The following is a 22,422-nucleotide window of genomic DNA, read 5'->3' as shown; positions in this document are numbered from 1 at the left end:
CCCAGTGTTTTCTTTTTATTTCTACCCCACCTTATCAACCCCATCATCGGCCCTAACGTTCTAGGGTCGATTTATACTAGCGCTGAGTCTAAAAAAAAAACGAAAATTTGATTTTTATGCCATCGGATACCTAAAAAAATGCGCACCTATTGAACTTACGCGATGTCATGCATGAGTGACGAAAAGAATTAAAAAAAAGAACATCCCTTTATTTTTCCGAAATCTGAATTTCTTGGGTCTCGGCTCAAAGAGTTACGCGATGTCATGCATGAGTGACGAAAAGAATTAAAAAAAAGAACATCCCTTTATTTTTCCGAAATCTGAATTTCTTGGGTCTCGGCTCAAAGAGCTCGGTCCAATGTTTCGTTTATTTTTAACTTGGCAGTATGTACAACGTCATCTATAACCTTTTTAACCCCCGACGCAAAAACGACGGGGTGTTATAAGTTTGACATGTCTGTGTGTGTGTGTGTGTGTGTGTGTGTGTGTGTGTGTGTGTGTGTGTGTGTGTGTGTGTATGTGGCATCGTAGCTCCCAAACGGATGATCCGATTGTAATGCGGTTTTTTTTGTTTAAAAGGTATGTCAGTCGGGAGTGTTCTTAGCTATGTTTGGTGGAAATCGGTTCAGGTCTTCAAGGTCATCAGCTCGTTTGCTAGATGTGATAGGAATGTTACACGATCAGTTTACTTGCAAGTATATGTGGGATCTGAAATTTGAAACACTAATGTCTTTTGGAATCACTGAGCTGGTCTGCTGTTAGGGCACGAAGGTAGGAGACGTAACCCTGAACTGCCTTTTAGTAAACGCATCGAGTTTGGGCTCGTTGAATTTGTCTTGACAAGTTCTCTTCATGTTTCTGATTGACGAGAACCTGATGCTGGAAATGGGATGTGGCGGATGAAACCCTGAAATGCCGGAATGAAACGGATAAACCGATTTATATTTTTGCTGAAAATCTAGAATGTCCAAATGTTTCTCAATCTGTGCAATTCTCCCAGAGCCAGTTTGTCATGAGGATTGTTAAACAGCTTCCTTTGGCCGAGATCGCATATAGCGACCCCATCTTAAGATAAAATAAATTAAATGAAAGAAGGAAAAATTAAGGAGCTACTTTAAAAAGCATGAAATAAAATTAAATTATAAATTTAAAAAAACCCCCGACCCAAAAAAGTACGCAATAATTATGACAAAAGGTTAAAAACGCTAAACCCTATAAAAAGCAAAAAATAACTTTTAACACTACGTAAACTAAATTTTGACGTGTCGGGGGACCGCTTCTTACCTTCATAAATACTTACATAAATCAAATGATACCTACCTAATTACAACATTCGTTAAAAAAAAAAACACGTATCTAAAGTAATGAATTAGAGCGGTCCCCCGACACGAAAAAATTTAGTTTACGTAGTGTTAAAAGTAATTTTTTGCTTTTTATAGGGTTTAGCGTTTTTAACCTTTTGTCATAATTATTGCGTACTTTTTTGGGTCGGGGGTTTTTTTAAATTTATAATTTAATTTTTAATTCTCAAAAAGAAAACCTTCCAATTGAATGGCAGCACCTACAACGATTCAAATGAGAGTCCATCACAGGTGGGAGGTTTTCTTTTTGAGTGTGGGAAGTGTTCTTTTAAAATCTAATGGGATTAATTGTTGATAACTAGTATGTTTCGCTATACGACCTCAAAATGATATAACGTTGTCAAGGTATGGCGATTATCACACTGCCCCGCATGATGCAGCGTAGCGCGTGGATGCGTTTTTTTCCGTTGCTTGTAAATATCTCCGTTTGTATGAAAAACACGCATAGTCCAACACACTGAAAATGCATCCACGCGCGTTCATGCGGATCACGCGCATACACGCGGAGAAACATGCAGTCCGCGCGTAGGTTCAGGGCGAGACGCAAGGTATGGCACACCGAATCCCGCAGTGCCGCGCGTGATTTTGAATGTTCGTGACTAGGGCTTTCAATACCGGTATTACGTTATCCCGTAATACCGTGATCACGGATATATTTTGGTCTTTTTTCAATTCCGGTATTGACGAGCCAATACCGTGATTACGGTATTACAATCTTTTTATAATTATTGTGGTTTGTTATAATAAGTAGCAGGAAGTTGTATTAAATAAGATAAATAACTGCGTACTCGTAAGATGTATGTACTGGTAATATTATTCTCACACTTCACACTTGTGTGTTAAGCGCCAACTTTTATCTCCAGCATACCTCAACCTTTCTTAAACAACTGATTTCTTAATCGGTTGAGCGAGCCAAACGATGTTATTGTTTTGTTAGTCAGTAGTAAAGAGACATCTCATCACTAGGATGTATCGCCAATCTACTTGGCAACGCTGCAGGGACTCCAGAACAGACCAGATTTCAACCGAGTCAAAGGCCTTCTCATAGTCCACAAATGCTAGACACAGCTGAAGTTGAAGAACAGGACGACAACAGTCCTACTCCACGTCTCTGGAGTTCTTCCTTCAAACAGGACATCGTTAAAAGCTTCTGGAGCTCCCCCAGTACAGGCTTACCTCCTGCTTTTAATAGCTCTGTTGTAATGCCATCCTCGCCAGGGGCTTTTCCATTTTTGAGCTGTCTCAGAGCGATCTCGATTTCGCCACTGCTAACTTCTGGCAGGTCTTTGGTGAAATGGCGTGTTAATGTGGCTCTAGAATCCTCATTTCCGGGATCAGGTCGAGATGCATGCGATGCGCATAGCTGGCCATAGAAGTTTTCCACTTCCGAAAGGACTGCCGGCACCGAAGAAATGACTTCTCCACTTGTTGTGGTCAGCTTCGTCAAGTGGCTTCTTCCAAGAGATTGTACGAACACCTTTGACCCCCGATTCAGCTCAATTGCTCTTTCAATGTCAAAAGTATTGGAGCACCGGAGGTCGCGTCGTACGTGCTTGTTGATCTCTTGGTTTAGAGCCCGCTTAGCTGACGAAGTGACAGGCGGGTTTTCACGTCATTTCTTCATAAGCCCTAAGGTCTCTTCCGAAAGCTTTGATTTCTTGCCCTTACGCTGCCTGTTACAGAATCTCGAACCTTCCTCCCTGAGGATCCGAACCACATATTCGTGGTTCTGGTTAACGTCTGTTGTGGTTTCCACGGCGGCAAATCGGTTCTCCAAATTTGACTGGAACGTTTCAGATCCTGAAATGGTTTGGAGCAGTGATGGTCGGAGCTTGGCCTTCATCAGACGGAAACGTTCGGCCTTGAAGTTGATATTCAGAGAGCCTCAGACAAGTCGGTAATCGCTACCGGTATTAAACCTTTTGATCACGGAGACGTTTTTATGTGCTTCTTGTTCGTCATGATGAAGTCAATCTCATTTTTAGTCATAGTGTCGGGGCTATGATTGGATGCTTTTTGAAACTAAAGGATTGTGTTTTAAAAGTTTTAATCGATCTAAAATTAAACTCCGATTTCGAATTAGACAATATTAAAAAAATATTTACAACAGCCTTTCTGTAGTCATGTAGTCAAAGTAACTGTATTAGAAATTTGTAAACGGGATACCAATTTACTAAAAGCGGATATTGCGCTAAAATGTATGTTGACGAAGTTAGATGGTCAAGCTAATGACGTAAGCCAAAATCTTGCAAAAGCACTTCGAAGACGCGATAAAGGAGCGACGACTTTTAATATCTAGAGTATTGCAATATTTGCATGGCCGACAATTTTTAATACCGGTATTGATACCGGTATTGAAAAAATCCGGTATTTGAAAGCCCTAGGCGTGACGTGTATATTTGAAAATGGATCTCGATGAGAGCCGCCTTGCGTGAATCTACTAAACGCACCTACGTGCGTGAGTGCGCAAAAAACCCGCACGATGATGCAGATCTGCACTCCCGCAGGAACGCGCGTAGGTGCGTCGACACGACACGCAATACGCAGCGTGATGCGGGGCAGTGTGAAGATCACCTAAGACGCCCCGTTTCTTCCAGTAACCTACCAAGGTCAGCGCCATCTAGGCATCAGCTAAGAAAAGAGTAAAAAGAAAATCTCTCGTTTTGTAAGTAGGTTAAAAATATTTAAAAAATCCTTAGAGTAGAATCTAAAAGTAAATTTCTGGCAACATCGTTAATTATTTCTTTATTTTCACTGATATTTCCACTATTTCATATTTATTTTGTTGGTTGGTAGTAGAAAACGGCAAAAGGCCATTCCGCCATTGTTCAGTCAGCGTGCAACCAAAGCTCTCGCGTCAAGAATACAAATCAGAATCTAGTTAAAAGATTGTGCCTTAACAGTATTCCATCATATTGTAATTTTTGTGTCTTTATGGTGTGATTTAGTATAGCCACCATGCAGCAGCAATTGGTATTGCCTTTGGCTCTGCTATTTATAGCGCTCGGAGCTTCCTCAAACGCACAAAGTAAGTCCAAATCTTTTATTGTTTAAATTGTTATACAAAGGTTGAACGGCGAATTGTTAAGCTGCGGGGATTGTGTTTAGCTGTAAAGACATCGATGGCGAGGGTAGGTCGGGGTGTCGTCGCGCACCATTCGCGACAGCGCAGGACGTCAATACCGCAACCACAGCTGATGGGCGACGGCAGCTCGCATGATGTCACTGGATGCGTAATTTCTGCTTTCGACCTAATTATGTTTAATTGTAGGAATCTCCCATCTAGTGAGCATTGTATCGATCCGCACGGCGTTTTTGAAATTTTCGTGTTTATTTAGATCAAGGACAGTCATAAACGTTAAATACTGCAAGTCGGATTATGAATTCATTGTAGCTCCAATGATTCGTAATTGAATCGCCATGCTGTGTCAGTAAAGGATCGCGTCCGATGTTGATCACATGCAACTTATTTGTTATGGAGTAATTTTTGGGGCCTAGGTACAAGTGCATATAAAATATTTTCATTATATTAGTGCATATAAATTTCAATATATTTATAAAGTTAACTTACTATAGAATAATACTAGCTGTTGCCAGGGGTTTCACCTGAAGGAAGTAATTCTTGGCGTGGCTTCCTGAAGGAACTGGTCCTGGATGAAATATGGTGTTTGTTAATCAAATCAAAATGTCATTTTTTCAAAATAGGTTGAAAATTAGCACACTTCAACTTCATGAACATCAAATTTACAAAAGACAGCCCCCAAAACATCCACCCCTCACCACTTCCTATGTGTTTTTGCTGGGAAGAAGAAGTTATTATTCTCATGTGTAAGCTGTGTTACTGTCAAGCTCCATCAAAATCCATCCAGTAGTTTTTGCATGAAAGAGGAACATGCATTCAAATTATAATATTAAAAGGATAATTAGTTAGGTTGGCCGCCCTCCCTTAGTATTTTATATCTGTAGGTATTGTGATAAAGATGTAGAAAGCAGGTTAAAATATTAGAGTAATTCATTTGAATAAAAAAATGATAAAAAAATAATGAATAAAGATAACAGTTGTCCCTGGTTGTTCATGTTGTTTGTCAGTTAGAACATTATCAGTTCGACTGAACAAACACTATGTAATCTTGTAGTTTCTTAAATCATAAAGTAATTAACTTTATATTCTGTTCTTGTGTAAAATAATGCTATAAGTCTAACTAAATAATGACTTCCTGGCATGCGTCCTATCACTTGGAAGACAACGGCACAATACACACTAATACATGCAGTTGCACTAATGAGGAACCATCACGTAGTCATCGGCAAGTTGTTCCCCTGAGGACGCCCATTTCAGCTATTGGGCTTATTCTTTCAATCTGTTTTATGAACTTCATCACATGGAATTACACATTTCAATGGTAAAAATGTATTTGTTGATTTAGGCAGGCAGAAGAGTTTCGCAACTTTGCAGTATCCATAGAATTCTGCCTGCACCACTTGTCTAGGAATTGTCTCTTTGTTGAATTGTTTACAAATTTCTATTGTGTTTAATGGTCATACCATTCAATAAATAACAATAAAAAAAAAATTGGGAACCATGTTTGTAACTATGTTTAAATAATTCAGATAGGAGTATCTCACTACAACAAGACGAGGACAATGCCTCTAGCAAAGCAAACCTTTAGTTTTCCCTGCAAAATTAAAAAAATAATACAAAATAGGATGTAATGGTTAACTTAACGCAGTTAAATGCTTCATAAACCTAATTAATTCTAGTTGGTATGGGACTAAGAGATTCGTTAAGGTCAATCGAGCTAGGGTAAAAGCGTATGCAGGTGGTAAAGTAGGGTCGCCGGGTAGCGCGTGTCGGAAGTGTGGCGGGAGTGTGACGCTCGCGTGCGCAGGCGCGGAGCTGGCGGTGGCCGAGGGCGCGCCGCTCACGGTGGAGTGCTCGCTGCGCGTGGACGAGCTGGTGGACTGGCGGCTGGACGGCGCGCGGCCGCCCGCCGACCTGCGGCCCGCCGGCGAGCTGGCGGCCGCCGGGCGCGTGACGGCTCGCCTGGCCGCGCCCGCCGCGCGCGCGCAGCACGCCGGCCTCTACACGTGCGCGCGCCGCCCCGCGCACTCCGTGCGCGTGCGCGTGCTGCCCGCCCAGCCCGCCCCGCCCTCTGCCTCCGGTACCTAGCGCACGTAGCCGCCGCCGCCGCATCCCATGCCAGCCACTCTAACGATAAATATTATAAGACCTTGTAACATTCCTGTAAGAAGCCACTGTTAATGCAATTTTTGAGGTTGGGTGTCTCAGCCGAATAGTTAAATAGCAGTTCAATCAAGTTTTTTGACTCAACATCGCCTCATGAACGGCTGTTTCAACCAGTTGGCTGTAACATGTAAATTATAGTCTGAATCCAGTGATACATACAATATCTATAAAACGGGGACAACTGCTGTCATGTCATGTCGATGTCTGCCCATACGCTCTAGCTCAGCCATCTTATTATGTACAAAATATCGATGACTTTATGCGAACAAGTAATACAAGAATCTAAGTACATATTAAACTCTTAGGGTGTTATTAGACCAATCGATCAATTGTCGACGTCGATCCCCTTATGGACATAATGGAATCGTTGGAGGCATTTATAGATTACGTTCATTTTTTTTATGCCTTCTGTTTGGTTTTCTTTGCTTAGTAAAAATTCGTGCGATTTTAAGTTTGTCAAAGTTTCAACATAATGTATAAAACCATCCGCGAATTAGGTGACTTGGGCCGATGGCGCTTAGAGAAGCTGCGTAACAAGGGTAGTCGAAGAGGCAACGGGAATGTGACCGAATACCAAATGACCACTACAAAACTATTTTGTGAACGTGGAATGCGTTACTACCGAAGCATATTGTATACTTACCTACATATATGTTGAAAGCGCATGATGAGGTTGACTCTGGATATTGAGGATTAATAAATGTAATTATCACCCTCATTTCGTCATCAAATATTAGGCACCAAGATTTACTTTTGACACACTGTTTTTCTATGGTAAATGGTCAGGGATTCGTACACAAAGTAAATGAATAACAACAGGCTTTCGGCCCAACTAAATCAAAAGTATAGTAGAGTGGCGACTGCATTGCGTCAGTGAGGGCAGTAGTGTAGCACCGCGACCTGAGGGCAGGAGGTGAGTGGGTGTAGCGCCGGGCGGCTTACAGGAGTGCTACGCGCCATCCCAGCCCAGCTCGAGCAGCCGTGCACTCGCCACGCGCGGCGGCGCCAGTGCACGGCTCCTCGGCTCCACGGCTGCGAGAGCGATGCGCCGTCTGAGCTGCGTGTGCGTGCCATACGTGTGCCTGATACTAATATTTACTTTTACTAGCCAATTACTTATCAAATATTGCCATCCTCAAACTTAGCAGACACAGACCTAGCAGTAGGTATATTTTTATGAATGGGCATTACACCTAGCAAAATAAATACAAAACCTACAACAACTTCAAATGGAATTTTAACCAAGAAGATGAACAAAAACATGGTTTGAAGAGCATATGATTTAAATGATCCTGTTGTTTCAAATGACACAATGTTGAAGGCAGGCAACACCTCCACACGGTCTCGGGATCTCACTACTGCGACGGTAGCCAACCGTGTCTAGCTCTTCTACTACAGTTTCTCCCATTGCTCGATGAATTTTAAATGGTTTTCCGAGGATTAGAGCTTTAATAAGCAAACGCTGCAGTTGTGTTTGGGCAATGATTTGGTAGGAGCGCGGTGTGGGGCACACGCGTGGCAGGCAGCCGCGGCTCACTCGGTGCTTCTGTTCCACATTGTTACTTGTCTTTCATTACTTTGATGACGTATTGCTGATTTGATGCCTGTAGTTAAGCCTCAGTATCTATGTAGGTTTAGTAGCATTGCAGTATGCCGTTGATATGTCGCCAGTAGTATCTACACGTACTTTATTTAATTAGTTAGATAAGGTTGTAGTAACGTTATCTGTTTGCTGATAAGTTTATTAGATTTAATGGTAAGAAATCACGCCACAATAACACCAGAAATCAATGACAACAGAGACGACACACAAATGTGGCCCTGATTAAGCTATTCTATTTAAAATTGGTTTTAAGGAAAATAGCGAGTCATTGCAAAAGATCAGAGATCACACCACACTGTTCTAGTTTTTAAGACAATTCTTTTTTCTTCCAAATGTTCACTTGTAAGGTAATCGTTCGGGGCTCTTATTTTGCGAAAATGGTATTACGAATGGAATATAAAGAGTATCTGCTAGTGGAACATGCAGAGCTATAATTTCTATTTGCTTCCTTATATCACATAGTATTTTTTCTCTCACAATGAAATCATAAAGCATTATTAATTGTTTTTGGTGGTAAATAAATATTTTTTTCGGATTATACATTTGCGCTATATGGTTTATTGTTATCGTTTCTTGGATATCCTGTCAAAGGAAGTACATGCATGTTTCTTTTCTTGACATACCTAATTGCAGTAAGCTTATGGTGCTTACGGATGAGCGAGCGGGTTTGTGATCAGTCGCGACGGTAACGTCCCTGTCGCTCGTTTGAAAGCACCCTTAGGACCTGATCCCGTTTAGGTCCGTCACTAAGTTTTTTAACCTGCAACTGAACATTCAATATGACAACCAATTCTGGAATTCAATTACTAGGCTTATTTTCTTTGGACCTCAATTCTGAAGACGCAAACGAATGCTGCAAACTTCTGCATAGCTCCCTTAAAGTGCTTCATATAAAAAATATCAAACTTTGTGAAGTAGCTATTATAACATTCCGCTACTCTAAATATCTGATGTCGCACTTGAGACCTTTCATTTTGCGGTTCAGCATTTCGAGTGCTGCCTGTAATACCCGTATGACATCGTGATAACAGATGAGAACCGCGTGGTGCCCACTGAGCGCACATACCTACCTTGTTTTACTCTCTTTAGGGAATACTTAAATACTGATAGTTGTGAGTGCGTAGGAGTGAGGTTCCGTCGGATACGCGACAGCTTGTTCTGCTTCGGTAACTAGTGGTACTAGCTAGCAGTACGCGCAGGCAGTAGCGCAGGCAGTGAGAGCGGGTCGTGTTGCAGGCGAGCCGGCGGCGACGGCGGCGGCGGGCGTGGCGTCGGACGCGGCGCCGCTGCTCACCTACTACGACGTGGGCCGCATGTTTGTGTTCAACTGCACGCTGCCGCGCGCGCCCGACGCCGGCGACTATGTCTGGTCAGTACCACACTACCACTCACCGATCATTTACTTTGTACTACACACAGCCAGCCGATCTACACCTCCTATTCATCCCACTCTAGATGCGAGCTTAATGCTGTTTAGTTATGAGTATAAAGGTACATCATACAATTCAGATTTATTTAAAGAAGTGGTTGCGTGTGTGACAGGAGGAAGAACGGCACAGCGGTGGAGGAGCTGGCGGACCTGAGCGGGCGCTACAAGCTGGAGGACAACAAGGCCGTGTTCCGCATGACGGTGCGCACCACCGAGGACGATTTCGGCAACTACTCGTGCGCCGTCGGCGGCGCCGCGCCCGCGCAGGCCTGGGAGCTGCGCGGCCGCCCGCACGCCAAGCTGCCCGCCAACACCAACGTCGTCGAGGGCCAGAAGCTCAAGCTCGTCTGCAAGGTGAGTGCCGCGAGCCGTCCGACCTCACTACTCTCTCCCCCTCCCCCGCCCCCGCCTCGCTCACCAGGCAGTCTCCTGTGCAGGTGGTGGGCAAGCCGTACCCCGACGTGAAGTGGATGGTGGCGAACGCGACGGACGGCAACCTGACGGACGCGGCGGCGGCGCTGGGCGAGCGCGCGCAGCTGGGCAGCTCGGAGCAGGGCGTGGCGGGCGCGGAGCTGGTGCTGGAGGCGGCGGCGCGGGCCGACGCCGGCGTGTACACGTGCGCGCCGGCGGGCGGCGTGGCGGCGCCCACCACGGTGCGCGTCAAGGACATGTACGCGGCGCTGTGGCCCTTCCTGGGCATCTGCGCCGAGGTGTTCGTGCTGTGCGCCATCATCCTGGTGTACGAGAAGCGGCGCACCAAGCCCGAGCTGGACGACTCGGACACCGACAACCACGAGCAGTGAGTGCCGCCCGCCCGCTGACTCGCTCGCCCGGCGCCGCCTCACGCCTCTGCTTCTTGTTGCAGGAAGAAGTCGTAAGCGCAGCGAGCCCCGCCAGCCGCACTTGACTTTGTGATCGTTGTTCTGTTCCGTTCGCAATACACACACATATATATATATATCTCTCCGCCGCTGACGACGCTCGGCCGGCTGCGGCGCCCGCGCTCCCGGTCGACGCAGAACGAACCGCTAAATAACTATATTACCTTAATTCGTGAGCAAAGTACAACAAACAAGCGCTGCAAAGCGTTTACGCTATCATTAAATCAAAATGACTTAATAAAATCAACATTACTTATTCTAAGTACCCTACTTTTGTAATATAATATTATGCGCTGACTTCTGTGTACTTATTTTTATATTATTTTGTAGATATTGTTAACAATTGGGTAGTTTATGCTCCTTACTGCTGTTTTAAAGCCGAGTGGCGGTATCACCTGACGTAACTGCGGACTAGCTCAGGCGCCGCACAGAGCTCGCTCGTCGTCTAGTCGTCGCTGCGCGTTCTACACGTTCAATCAGCCGCTCGGAGTGTTATCAGTTTATTATTATGTATTTGAAAAACCAAATCAGTAGATTAATAAATTATTAATATGTTGAAATTTGTTTTTTTTTTCACACACATATATGTACCAATATCGCAGCTATCTGCCTAGGTAGCAGTTGATTAAACCGCTAGTTTAATCAAACTGCTAGCTTTCTGACACAACAACTCTATTCAATTCTGTAGGTACTGTTTCAACCCTAATTAATAATGTCAAAATCGAATAGAAATCGAATCGCAATAGCAGTTTTAACCATATCGGGCATTCTGCTACTAACAAAAGACCAATCGTATTCGATTGACATTTGATTGGTGTGCGATTGGTCTGCTATTTTGGTGATTTTGGTCTATACGTTAGTTTTCTGTATCATCATTTTGCAATCGTAAATCATTTGCAGACAAAATGATTAATTATTGAATGACAGAAAAGGATAGAAACATTTTTTTCAAAGAAAAAATAGCGGAATGCCACATACGCTTCAATCGTAATTGAGTCGGGATTGGATCTCAGTCGAACCGAGTCGAACGTGAATCGTATGTCGCTTAAGTAAAATTAGGAGAATCGGGCCCCTGCTTCGAGCTTGAGATAAGCACACAAGTCGCGAACTCTGTAGGCGACTGGGACAACTGCTCACGAGCTCGGGACTCAGACAGGACACTCCAAGGAGGAGAGAATGAAACACGTTGTTAACATTTAAATTTATTGATAATAGTAGGACACTAACACTGAGCTGGTGGACGGACGACTGCCGCCTCGCCCGACTCACTCTTACCGTACACGACTACGTTTCAAAATAAATACTCGCAAAAATTAACATCACTTTCAACGTGCTCAGTAACCAATATTTACATACATTACTTAGATAAATCTTTATAAATAATATACCTATATATTATCATACTACATCGACTAGTGCTATAGGTATATGTATTCGACTAAAACTACGCACAAGGTATTCGGAATCGTACCAGTATACTTGAAATGAAACAGTTGCGCCTGCAGTCCGCAGTAAGTACCCGGCGCCTTACGCCCAGATCTGTAACAGAGAGACGAGTGACGTCACGAGCGTCTCGCTCGAGTGGCGTGGCGGCACCAGCGCGGCAGTCGGGCACTCACCCGCAGCGTGGCGTCCCACGAGGCGGTGGACAGCGCCGTGCCGTCGGGCGTGAGCTGCACGCGCGTGACGCGGTGCTCGTGGCCGCACAGCACGCACACGCGCGTGCCGCGCAGCGCGTCCCACGCGCACGCCGTGTAGTCGCTGTAGCCGGCGAACACCAGGCGCCCGCTCACCGACCACTCCACCGAGTTCACGCCGAAGATCACGCTCTCCTTGCTGTAGCGCGCCACCTGCACATACGGTCCGCCACTCAGTGCCTCTGTGAGATTTGCAAGTCTCGATACGTAAATTACGCAGTATTCCTTTTAGAACTGGTTATTTATAAGTTTATATATAAGGGTTGTCATCGGCACTTGGTCGTACTATAAACGCAAAATAGTACCTAGTCTCACGAAATAGTAAACGCACAGATTACCTACCTATCCTAATGGTTACTGTAAACGTTATTATCTGACAAAATCAATAAAGGTGTAATATTCAAATCATGCGATGGAGCATAATATGACTGATAATGGGAGGTTTTCTTTTAGAGAAATAAAAAATAGTTCAAAAAAAGTTATACATGGCGCTGTACCTACTACGTGAGTGAAACTTTGTCAAGTTAAAAATAAAACATTGCATCGAGCCCTTGAAACCGAGACACAAATAACAAATAGAAGCTCTAATTCTTGTTTATTTCTAAGAAAGGATAACGGCCAAATTTCTATGGACCCCGGACTATCAACTGCCAACAATGATTTTGGTGCTAAGGGACGTAGTATTGTCCTATAATTACTGTTTTGAAGTTCTATCCACGTGGTGTACTTCAACACCGAAGAAAGCATTTTTGTATCTGAACTTTTGAACTTCCCTGGCACCCAGTGCTACACAACCCAGCTACCAGGTATGCCTTAATTGGCTTCTGACTACTCATAACAAGTGTCCAAGATGTACAAACACAGCTGGGACTTTATAAGCAGTCAGATGTGCTTTCTGTAACATGGGATAAATCGCTATTTAGCGATGAGCTCCTTTTCTTACAAGTACAAAATAATAAAAAAATACTTTTCCAAGAAAAAAAGTAATAAGTTTTTTTTAAGTATATCAGGTTATCAATATTGATTAGAAATATCAATCCAGTATCTCAACAGGGGTTTAAAATTAAAAGCATTTCAAATTTTCGCATTACTACCGGAATCGAATTAAAAATAAAGCGCTTTTCTATTTACTTAATATCATAAATACGAAAGTCAAACAAACCTGTTTGCTACGCTTTCACGCAAAAACTTCTTAACCGATCATCATGAAACTTTGTACACATATTCTTGGTGGTACTAGAATGAACATAGGATTCTTCTTACGAACAGACCACGCGGGCGAAGCGGCGGGTGGAAGCTAGTAGGTAAGTTATACTTTTACAAAAATGTTTTGACGTAACAAAAAGGTACATTAATTAGTTATTACAACTGCATTATTAGTTTTTTGAAAATAACTTCGAAAACGAACGAATTTTCTTCCAAGGAATAAAAAAAGACAATTTTGTCTTATGGGCCCTTTTTTTCAAGATTGTAGGTATATCAATCAAGAACCGGGAATCGATTGAATAAATCGTACGATAAGTCGACACCACTGTGTCCTAAATTAGTTTTCGCTGAAACAATAAACAAGTACTAAATAAGCATGTTATCGATATTTGGGACTTTCTTATGTTCTAGTTTGCTGTACATAAATATTTTTAATCGACTTTGGGTCGCTTTGAGCATTTTCCTTTGTATAAATCACCTAGCTAGAGTATCGGTAGCAAGTAGTATCGATGAAGTAAACATATGAAAGGACAAGTGTCGGTCACCTCGCGGTCGGCGCGCAGGTCGAAGAGGCGCGTGCAGGAGTCGTCGGAGCCGGTGGCGAGCGAGTCGCCGGACGGGTGGTACTTGACGCTGTTCACGTCGGACTCGTGCGTGTCGAAGGCCTGCACGGCCTGCCCCGTGCGCATGTCCCACACCAGCACGGCGCGGTCGCAGCCGCCCGACACGAAGGTGTCGCCCATGTCGGACGGCGCCAGGTCCAGCGCCATCACGTCGGCCGCGTGCGCCTGGAAGCTCTGCAGCAGCTGCCCCGACTCCACGTCCCACAGCGCGCACGTGCCGTCGCCGCTGCCCGTGAGGATCTGCCGGTCGGTGTTGGGGAACAGGCAGCACGACATGTAGGACGTGTGCGTGGCCACGGTGCGCTTGCGCGCGGCCGGCTCGTCCTCGCCCAGCGGGAACACCGTCACCTTGTTGTCCAGCCCGCCCGCCGCCACCAGCGCGCCCGACGGCGCGTAGGCGCAGGCCATCACCCACGTGCTCGGCATGGCGATGGTCAGCTCCTTGGTGGCCGTGAACGCGTCCCACACCATCACCTTGCCGTCCTGCCGAACCACTCACTACAGAGCTGGAAGCCGACCCCCATCCACGTGGGGAAAGGCTAGGCAGGTGATCATATTACTGCTAATCACTGAGTAATATGCGTAGTTGATTAATTAACTGGAACAGGGCTAACAGTTCGCAGTTTGTGTTTTGTGTTCTGTGAGACTGATAGATCTATTTGCCTGAAGAACACTTTTGTGCGAAGTTGTATGAACAAAATGAGTAAAAATATTAGAGTTATAGTCAAACACACCTGTGAGGAGGACACAATGTGGCGCTTGTCGGGAGACCAGTCGGAGCAGAGAACCTTGGACTGGTGGCCTTTGAGCACACGCCGCAGCTTCAGGTTGGGGAACGCGATGGGTTCCAGGCGCTCCGCCACGCTCGACACTGCAACACCAACATCCTTGCTGCAATGAACTCATACATGTATTCCTACTACTAAAGCAACTCCATTCCATTAGGATCCGCACACCAGAATTCAACGGGTTAAATTACTGAAATTCCTAATAACATAAGATAACATAACAGTGAATTTTTGAGAGTTACATTAACTTGCAACAAAACTTAAAAGTGATGAGACAAACATGTTGTATCTTCATTGTGTTTGTCTGCGAGGGAAACTAAAAACTATGTGTCCATAGTTAAAGGTTATCTAAAAGACAATTGCTAACTCAAATCAAATTATGATATGTGGCATACTGATAACATTAACAGTTAACTCCATTAGTTGAGGAGCTACTAGACGGGTGTAGCATAATGCAGAGTGAACGATGAGCAGGGCAGGGGCATGGTGGAGCGCATGCGGACTCACGCGACACATCATTGAGCTTCTGGCGCTCCTCCTCCAACTTCTGTTTGAGCGCCTCGGCCTCGCGCAGCAGGGACTCGAGCGTCTCCTCGGGGCTAGCCGCCACGGCGGTGTCGGCCGCCATCACACGGCTCGCCTGCCTCTGACTGCGACCTAGGCCCTCCAGTACCACATCCTATCGTCGAGTCCACCTGGCGCACGCCCTTCGCCCGTCTGTACGTCGCACCCCTATCCACACACACTGCGCCACTGCTAAAGATTTTATTCTAAGATTTATATCCTTGGATTCTTTAATACTCCTAACATAACACTTGAAACATGCTTTAAAAATTTGGTTCAATTCATTTATAAGCTGTTCTGGCCGAACGCCTGTACAGACATTTCAGAATCAATACAACTTCGACTTCTTCCATCAAACAAGCAGCTGTCAATGTCAGAATAAAAGAATAAAATTAGAAACGTCAAGTATTACGGTAAGAGCACATACATTATACACCACGAAATGTATAAATTATAAATAAAGCCGAATATTTTGTTTGCTTGAACGAGGAAATATTTTATAATTATAACTAACTTGCGGAGTATATTCTCAACATCAAATCCAAGGAGTTTCTTCTTACCTCTACCCTTAATATCAAAGACAATGAACTAGAAATGTCAATCAATGATGTGTCATCATAACATACATATGTCAGTAGTGGTATGAACAAGAACAAGTCGGTTATTTTTGATTGTAGGAAAGATTATTGTTAATTTGTGATTATTATTTATTTTAAATAATTTTTGAACATGAAGCCTGTACTACACATTGAAATTGTCCAAAGATCTCAAAGCCGAGCTAATAAAGATGGTATTAAAGAACTTGTTCGTCCCTTTCTGATGAATTTGGTGTCCTTATGTCCTGGTGCCATCCTAAGTGAATCAGATCTAGGTGAATACCACGATTTAAAAGAGCATGTGCAAATGATAACCGTTTGCGATATTGATAATGATACCGAAGTAATAGCGTCAGAAGCAGTACTTGTATATCATATTTACAAATTAGACACTTTTGGAGCAGAAACTGACACAATGACAGATTCTAGCACAGGGGAAGAATTTGCTGCTGCAGAAGTATGGGCATTACCGAGTCAAGAGTTCCATGGACTCTGGGAGAGCCTTATTTATGATACAAAGTTGAAAGAGGATACAGTGCGTTTCGTGGAGACCGCATTCGAGTTCGCTGACCGTGGTGTAGATCCGAACATTATAGGTTGGAACCGAGTAGTGCTGCTGCACGGGCCTCCCGGGACTGGCAAGACGAGTTTATGTCGAGCGCTTGCACAAAAATTGTCGATTCGTCTCGCTGAGCGATTCCCGCGAGTGCGCCTGGTCGAGATAAACGCGCACGGGCTCTTCTCCAAGTGGTTCGCCGAGAGCGGCAAGCTCGTGGCTCGCCTGTTCGAGCGGCTCGAGGAGATCGTGGCGGACCCCCGCCTGCTGGCCTGCGTGCTCGTGGACGAGGTGGAGTCGCTGGCGCACGCGCGCCGCGCCGCGCTCTCCGGCCTCGAGCCGTCCGACTCCATCCGCGCCGTCAACGCGCTGCTCACGCAGCTGGACCGGCTGCGGCGCCGGCCCAACGCGCTCGTGCTGACCACCTCCAACGTCACGGGCGCCATCGACGTGGCCTTCGTGGACCGCGCCGACATCAAGCGGCGCGTGGGCCCGCCCTCGGCGCGCGCCGCCTACGAGATCCTGCGCGGCTGCTGCGTGCAGCTCATGATGCGCGGGCTGGTGACGCCGCGCGAGGCGCTGCCGGCGCCGCGCGCGGACGGCGCGGCGCCGGCGGGCGGGCCGGGCGCGGCGCTGTGGGCGGTGGCGGCGGCGGCGGCGGCGCGGGCGGTGTCGGGGCGGGCGCTGCGGCGGCTGCCGTTCCTGGCGCGCGCGCTGCACGTGCGCGGGGACGCGTCGCTGCCGCGCTTCGTGGCGGCGCTGGACGCTGCCCTGCGCGACCACCTGGCGGACTCGGCGGCGCTCCAGGACTAGCCGCCGCTTTCAGTCTGCCCGGCCACTTGCGTTCGTGTTGCACTCGATTATTAACGATTTTATATAAGAATATTATTTAATTAAATTCTAAAAGAACATGTGTTTGATTTTCTGTAACGATTACACTGTAACATCTAGTGTCAGAGGCGTCTCACGCCGTGTGCCTGGTACCATCCAAACAATTTTACCTTTGTGTTAATTATCCACAACAATTGCGTCTTGACTAATGACACTAGTTTACGCTCTCGTACAATTGCATAATCTCCGAAAAGGACATAATATCAAACCAACTAACTATTAAGTAATCTGCGATCGAACTATGTTCGTATAAGTACGTATTATTGCTACTATGAATATGTTCAAAATTCCTTGTTTGACTGGAGTATAGCTTGGAAAATCTGTTAGTGACATAAACTATCTCATAATTAAACACCTACTAATTAGACTTTTGTGACTTGAACACGACTGTGTGCGTACTTGGTGACGCCCCTTTTTTTATTTCATATCTATTTAACAATAACAGGGTCACGATTCTCCTAAGTCAACAATGTCAAAATTGAATCGCAATAGCATTTTTATCCTTAGCGGGCATTCGGGATAAAAACACGTCCAATACAGCTGACTACACTTGAAGGTATGGTTGTCCAGTGTCATACTAAACGGTAACACAAAACTGCGACACGGCGGCATCGCACCGCAGTTTTGTGTGGGAGCCCAAACACTCCTCTGGGGCACCAAGATTGCTAAAGTCGGCTCGGGAAGGCGGGATGGGCGGGAAAGGCTCTATGTGGTTTAAATAATTGAATAGTTAAATAGTTTGGTATTTTATTTAAGACTAGCATTTAGAGGATTTCGGTGAGTCGGTGGCCGGTGAGGCTAGCGGCCGATGATCCACAGCATGTTGAGGCCGGCGCGGCCGAGGTGCAGCCGGCGCAGCGCGGGCGGGTCGGCGCGGGCGGCGGCCGCCAGGAACAACAGCAGCGCGTGCAGTAGGTTGTTGCGGCCGCGCGCCGGCTCCACCAGCTCGTCGCCCAGCGCCAGCGCCCAGTGCGGCGGCCGCGCGGCCAGGCGGTGCAGCGCCAGCGCGGAGGGTCCGCGCGGCGGCGGCGCGGGCGCGGCCGACAGGTGCGCGGCGCTGAAGGGCCGCGCGCGGGCGCCGCCCGGCAGCTGCGCGTCCAGGTACGTGGCCAGCAGGTGCAGCAGCAGCTCGGCGTCGCACGGCTTGGCGTCGTCCCAGTCGCCGCCGCCGCCGCTCCAGCGGTACGCGCTCAGGCAGCCGCCCTGCGCCAGCTCTGCGGCACATCCAATACTGAATGCCTCAACGCCTCAACAAGTTTTAAAAGAAAATTATATACTTGATTCAATGCGTTTAGTAGGTTTATAACAAGGTGTTTGAAAACTTGCCAAGTAACATCATTAAAAAGTAACTATTTTTAACTGAGGTATTTGTATGGTACTTGGTACTTATTCAGATCTCACTTCTTTTATAGGCGAAGCATTTCCATATTATCGAACTTGGCAGCCTTTCACATTTTTGTTTTGGGTGGGATTTAATGTAATGAACAGTTGGATTTTTTTCACACAGCAATGAATAAAAGTGTAGGTGACGCACCTCGGATGCGCTGCACTACGTAGCGCTGGTCGGCGAAGGGCTCCAGGTAGGCGAGCAGCTGCGGCAGCGACTGCAGCTGCGCGTGCGCGGCCGCCGCCGCCCGCAGCCGCTCCGCGCTGGCGCCGCCCACCCGCGCCTCCAGCCCCGCCGCCGCCAGCGCCGCGTCCGCCGCGTCCAGCTCGCGCACCAGCCGCTGCAGGATGGTCACGTGCAGCCACAGGCGCAGGTTCAGGTTCCACTGCTCCAGGCGCTGCGGGTCCAGGTGCAGGCGCCGCCACACGTGCGGAGCGCGCGCGGCCGGCGCCGCGTCCGCCGCCGCCGGCGTCGCGGCCGACAGCGCGTAGTGCGTCGCGCCGCCGCCCGCCCAGCCGCCCGCCGCCGGCTCCGCGCGCGACCGCTCCTCGTGCTCGCGCAGGTAGGCCGCCAGCGCCGCCGCGTCGGCGATGAAGCGGTCGGGCGGCGCGCGCGCGGCGGGCTCGGCGGCGTCGGGCGAGCCGGCGGGCGGCGCGGTGTGCCACGCGCGGCGCGGCGACAGCGGCGCGCCGGGCTCGGGCTCGCGCGCGGCGCGGGCGGGGCGGGCGGGGGGCGGCGGCGGCGGCGCGGGGCGGGCGAGGCGCCGCGCGTGCTGCAGCACGTTGGCGGAGAGCGCGGCGACGGCGCAGAGCTCGGCGTAGTGCAGCGCCTGCGTGTGCCCGGGACACTTGCGCGACCTCAAATGAAAAAAGAAACAAACATACTGTTATCTGTTCTGTTTCAGCCTTTTTTATCGCCCCACTGCTGGGCACAGGCCTCCTCTCACACGGAGAAGGACAAACAAACATACATTGCAAGTTAAATAAAAGCGTGTAAAAAACAATCGACCGACTGTGTGCACTGGGGAATACTTGAATAAATACCCATATAAAATATATTTTTATCAGAATTATTTAAACTATGTAACAATAAAGTATTTATATCCTAAAAGCTTAAAACTATCCACTATCCCTGAGTAAAGGGTGACTCAACCTATGGTGCAGGGCATGCAAGTAACCAGGTGCCGCAGCCTTGTTACGTTATGTAATTCTACCCATGTTGTGAAGGTGGCAGCGTTGCTTTTACTTCAAAAATATTTAGATACATAAATATTTAGCATTTAAACAATGGATGTATTAATAAATGTATGTATTTAATTCATTATTATTAACAAATTATGCATGCTGTCATTCTACTCTAATGAACGAATCAACATCATCTACCTTTTCACAGAGTGCAGCAATAATACCTTTGCATACTGAAGTCATACGTCATATTATGTGTACATCTTTTATGGAGATCTATACTAACATTTTTTTATATGTTTGTGATGGATAAAAAACTTTTTTACAAAAAAATTAAACCGACTTCCCAAAACACTAAAAAGCAAAAAAAAACTATTTTTAGGTGCATCGGCCTAGAAGTCGGTGTCTAATGGATGTTACTAAGTTAATTTTGCCACCGACTTCTAGGCCGATGCACCTAAAAATAGTTTTTTTTTGCTTTTTAGTGTTTTGGGAAGTCGGTTTAATTTTTTTGTAAAAAAGTTTTTTATTTAAAGCTTTTCAGTGATACGAATAGTTGTCACTATCCATACAAGTGAGAAGTTCTCATCAATACAAAGAATATAAGTCCAAATACGAGGTATTTTACATATTCAGTTGTCGAGTTCCCTCGACTTACTTTCTCTGGTCTCCATCATCAGGTCAGCTCCAAACCTTCACTGTTGCAAAGGTCTTGTCAATACAAATAATTTAAGCCCAAACACGAGGTAGTTTACATATTCAGTTGTCGAGTTCCCTCGACCCTCTCTGGTCTCCATCATCAGGTCAGCTCCAAATCTTCACAGTTGAATAGTGCTTTTAGGCGTACACCTGAGTGTCAAGTTTTTACCCTATGTATGCCTACAACTTTCGAAGGTTGCCCTCGATTTCTCAGGGTTTCCATCATCAGATCCTGACCTGATGACTATGGGACCACCTCGGGAGTATATCCTATCAAACAAAAAAAGAATCATCAAAATCGATTAATAACTGGCGGAGTAATCGCGTAACAAACATACAAAAAAAAAAAAAAAAAAAAAAAAAATACGGTCGAATTGAGAACCTCCTTTTTTGAAGTCGGTTAAAAATGCATGTTACATTGTTTAATAATAATATTATTGACCCTATTATGTAGTTATTGCTGTGGAATACGCACAGTAAAATGAAGCATGTGAGTAACGAGTGCACATGCAAGTCTGTGAATAACGAGGTACGAGTTTAGTGTGAAGCGTTTACTTACAAGTCAAACACAAAGAACAACACGATCGTGATGTTCACGATAATCCATTTGATAGCGGTGGAGCGCCTGCTGTTCGCGTAGTTCAGCTCTATCGTGTGCTGCACCAGGCTGGAGTTGGGGCTCACGGACCTGCAACACCAATATTATCTCATCGAGCGCAACAGCCGGCTCTACACATTATCATCTATCTTTGCTAATATTATAATCAAAGGAAACATTTTTAGTATGTTTTTTTGTACCCTAAAGGCTCCGAAAAAACCGAGCCGATTTAAAAAAAATTTTCAATGTCGGAAAGCTACACTCTCCCGTTATTTTATCCCGGTACGGGCAGTAGTTCCCACGGGACGCAGGTAAAACCGCGGGAAATCGGTAAGTTTCTCTATAAATTATTTGCAACTAGAGGCTTACTTACATGATGGTTGGGTCAGTGGGTCGTCTTAGGGTATTAAGTGAAGGACTACTTTCAACGAGTTATACTAACATACAGAAAAACTGTTTACAAATCATGACTTGTTTTTCTAAAACTTAAAAAATACAACAACATAACCTATAGAGAACAACACAACACATTAGCGAAAACCATAGACACAGAATCACAGATTTTTTTTTTTTTTTAATGGCATGGCCCTCTAGCCTTTGTGCCAAATCTTCATTTTGATCAGAATCACAGATTAGTAACCGAGCCACAGAATCTACCGCAGCTGCCTGCGCGATATGCAGTGTTGCCATTTTGTGATTTTGCGAGACAAACAAGACGATCGATTCTGGATGTTTTTCAAAGTTTTTAGTATATTGGAAGGTTTATAAATCTTTGGCAAAGAGATTTACATTATAACAACCGAGCGGTTGAAACATTTGAAACGTCACCTAACCACTGAAGAAAGATCCATTATAGTTAAAGCTTCTATATATTGCTGATTATTTCTTTGTCAACTAGATAAAAAGTGTATATGTTACAGCCATAGTGATTACATACATATTATACATAATGACTGGTCATTGTATATAATACCCAAACTGACTAGTAGACGATGTGATAAATTATTCACTTTATCTGCATATTATTTATAAATTAGCTGTTCCAAGTTGGCCAAAGTAATAAATATGGTATAACCAACTATATAAATATATACTTACTAGTTCTTAAAAA

At 45.7% G+C, this 22,422-nt stretch overlaps 4 protein-coding genes across 4 annotated transcripts; 2 read left to right on the top strand and 2 right to left on the bottom strand.

Annotated features, from left to right (window-relative positions):
• Positions 1 to 4,149: 4,149 nt before the first annotated feature.
• LOC124638034 (basigin) lies at positions 4,150 to 11,082 on the top strand. The gene is made up of 5 exons (XM_047174822.1): positions 4,150 to 4,389; positions 9,449 to 9,581; positions 9,755 to 9,995; positions 10,079 to 10,440; positions 10,507 to 11,082. The coding sequence occupies exons 1-5, from the start codon at positions 4,320 to 4,322 to the stop codon at positions 10,517 to 10,519; spliced, it is 819 nt and encodes a 272-aa protein (XP_047030778.1). The 5' UTR covers positions 4,150 to 4,319; the 3' UTR covers positions 10,520 to 11,082.
• A 629-nt stretch (positions 11,083 to 11,711) lies between these two features.
• LOC124638211 (guanine nucleotide-binding protein subunit beta-5) lies at positions 11,712 to 15,766 on the bottom strand. Its single transcript, XM_047175109.1, has 5 exons — positions 15,344 to 15,766; positions 14,783 to 14,919; positions 13,971 to 14,531; positions 12,142 to 12,372; positions 11,712 to 12,061 (listed from the first exon to the last, which is right to left on the bottom strand). The coding sequence occupies exons 1-5, from the start codon at positions 15,462 to 15,464 to the stop codon at positions 12,050 to 12,052; spliced, it is 1,062 nt and encodes a 353-aa protein (XP_047031065.1). The 5' UTR covers positions 15,465 to 15,766; the 3' UTR covers positions 11,712 to 12,049.
• A 251-nt stretch (positions 15,767 to 16,017) lies between these two features.
• Positions 16,018 to 17,461, top strand: LOC124638210 (pachytene checkpoint protein 2 homolog). Its single transcript, XM_047175108.1, has one exon. The coding sequence runs from the start codon at positions 16,130 to 16,132 to the stop codon at positions 17,363 to 17,365; it is 1,236 nt and encodes a 411-aa protein (XP_047031064.1). The 5' UTR covers positions 16,018 to 16,129; the 3' UTR covers positions 17,366 to 17,461.
• A 712-nt stretch (positions 17,462 to 18,173) lies between these two features.
• On the bottom strand, positions 18,174 to 21,890 carry LOC124638527 (transmembrane protein 209). The gene is made up of 4 exons (XM_047175501.1): positions 21,685 to 21,890; positions 21,273 to 21,401; positions 18,978 to 19,687; positions 18,174 to 18,657 (listed from the first exon to the last, which is right to left on the bottom strand). Coding segments are annotated over exons 1-4 (1,257 nt in total). The 5' UTR covers positions 21,687 to 21,890; the 3' UTR covers positions 18,174 to 18,241.
• Between the last annotated feature and the right edge of the window lie 532 nt (positions 21,891 to 22,422).

Source organism: Helicoverpa zea, chromosome 17 (genome assembly GCF_022581195.2).
Source record: "Helicoverpa zea isolate HzStark_Cry1AcR chromosome 17, ilHelZeax1.1, whole genome shotgun sequence".
In the NCBI taxonomy this organism is placed as follows: Eukaryota; Metazoa; Arthropoda; class Insecta; order Lepidoptera; family Noctuidae; genus Helicoverpa; species Helicoverpa zea.
Note: the sequence above shows the minus strand (reverse complement) of the source record. Positions and strands in the feature narration are given on the sequence as shown.

Excerpts from the sequence above, each read along its gene's own strand:
- LOC124638210 (XM_047175108.1), top strand. The coding sequence starts at position 16,130 with ATGAAGCCTGTACTACACATTGAAATTGTCCAAAGATCTCAAAGCCGA.
- LOC124638034 (XM_047174822.1), top strand. The coding sequence starts at position 4,320 with ATGCAGCAGCAATTGGTATTGCCTTTGGCTCTGCTATTTATAGCGCTC. Across the intron at positions 9,582-9,754 it reads GACGCCGGCGACTATGTCTG|GAGGAAGAACGGCACAGCGG; the intron begins GTCAGTACCACA and ends CGTGTGTGACAG. Across the intron at positions 9,996-10,078 it reads AGCTCAAGCTCGTCTGCAAG|GTGGTGGGCAAGCCGTACCC; the intron begins GTGAGTGCCGCG and ends TCTCCTGTGCAG.
- LOC124638527 (XM_047175501.1), bottom strand. Across the intron at positions 19,688-21,272 it reads TTGTTCTTTGTGTTTGACTT|GTCGCGCAAGTGTCCCGGGC; the intron begins GTAAGTAAACGC and ends TTTTCATTTGAG. Across the intron at positions 18,658-18,977 it reads CGTAGTGCAGCGCATCCGAG|AGCTGGCGCAGGGCGGCTGC; the intron begins GTGCGTCACCTA and ends GATGTGCCGCAG.
- LOC124638211 (XM_047175109.1), bottom strand. The coding sequence starts at position 15,464 with ATGGCGGCCGACACCGCCGTGGCGGCTAGCCCCGAGGAGACGCTCGAG. Across the intron at positions 14,920-15,343 it reads GAAGCTCAATGATGTGTCGC|TGTCGAGCGTGGCGGAGCGC; the intron begins GTGAGTCCGCAT and ends TTGGTGTTGCAG. Across the intron at positions 14,532-14,782 it reads ACATTGTGTCCTCCTCACAG|GACGGCAAGGTGATGGTGTG; the intron begins GTGTGTTTGACT and ends GTGGTTCGGCAG.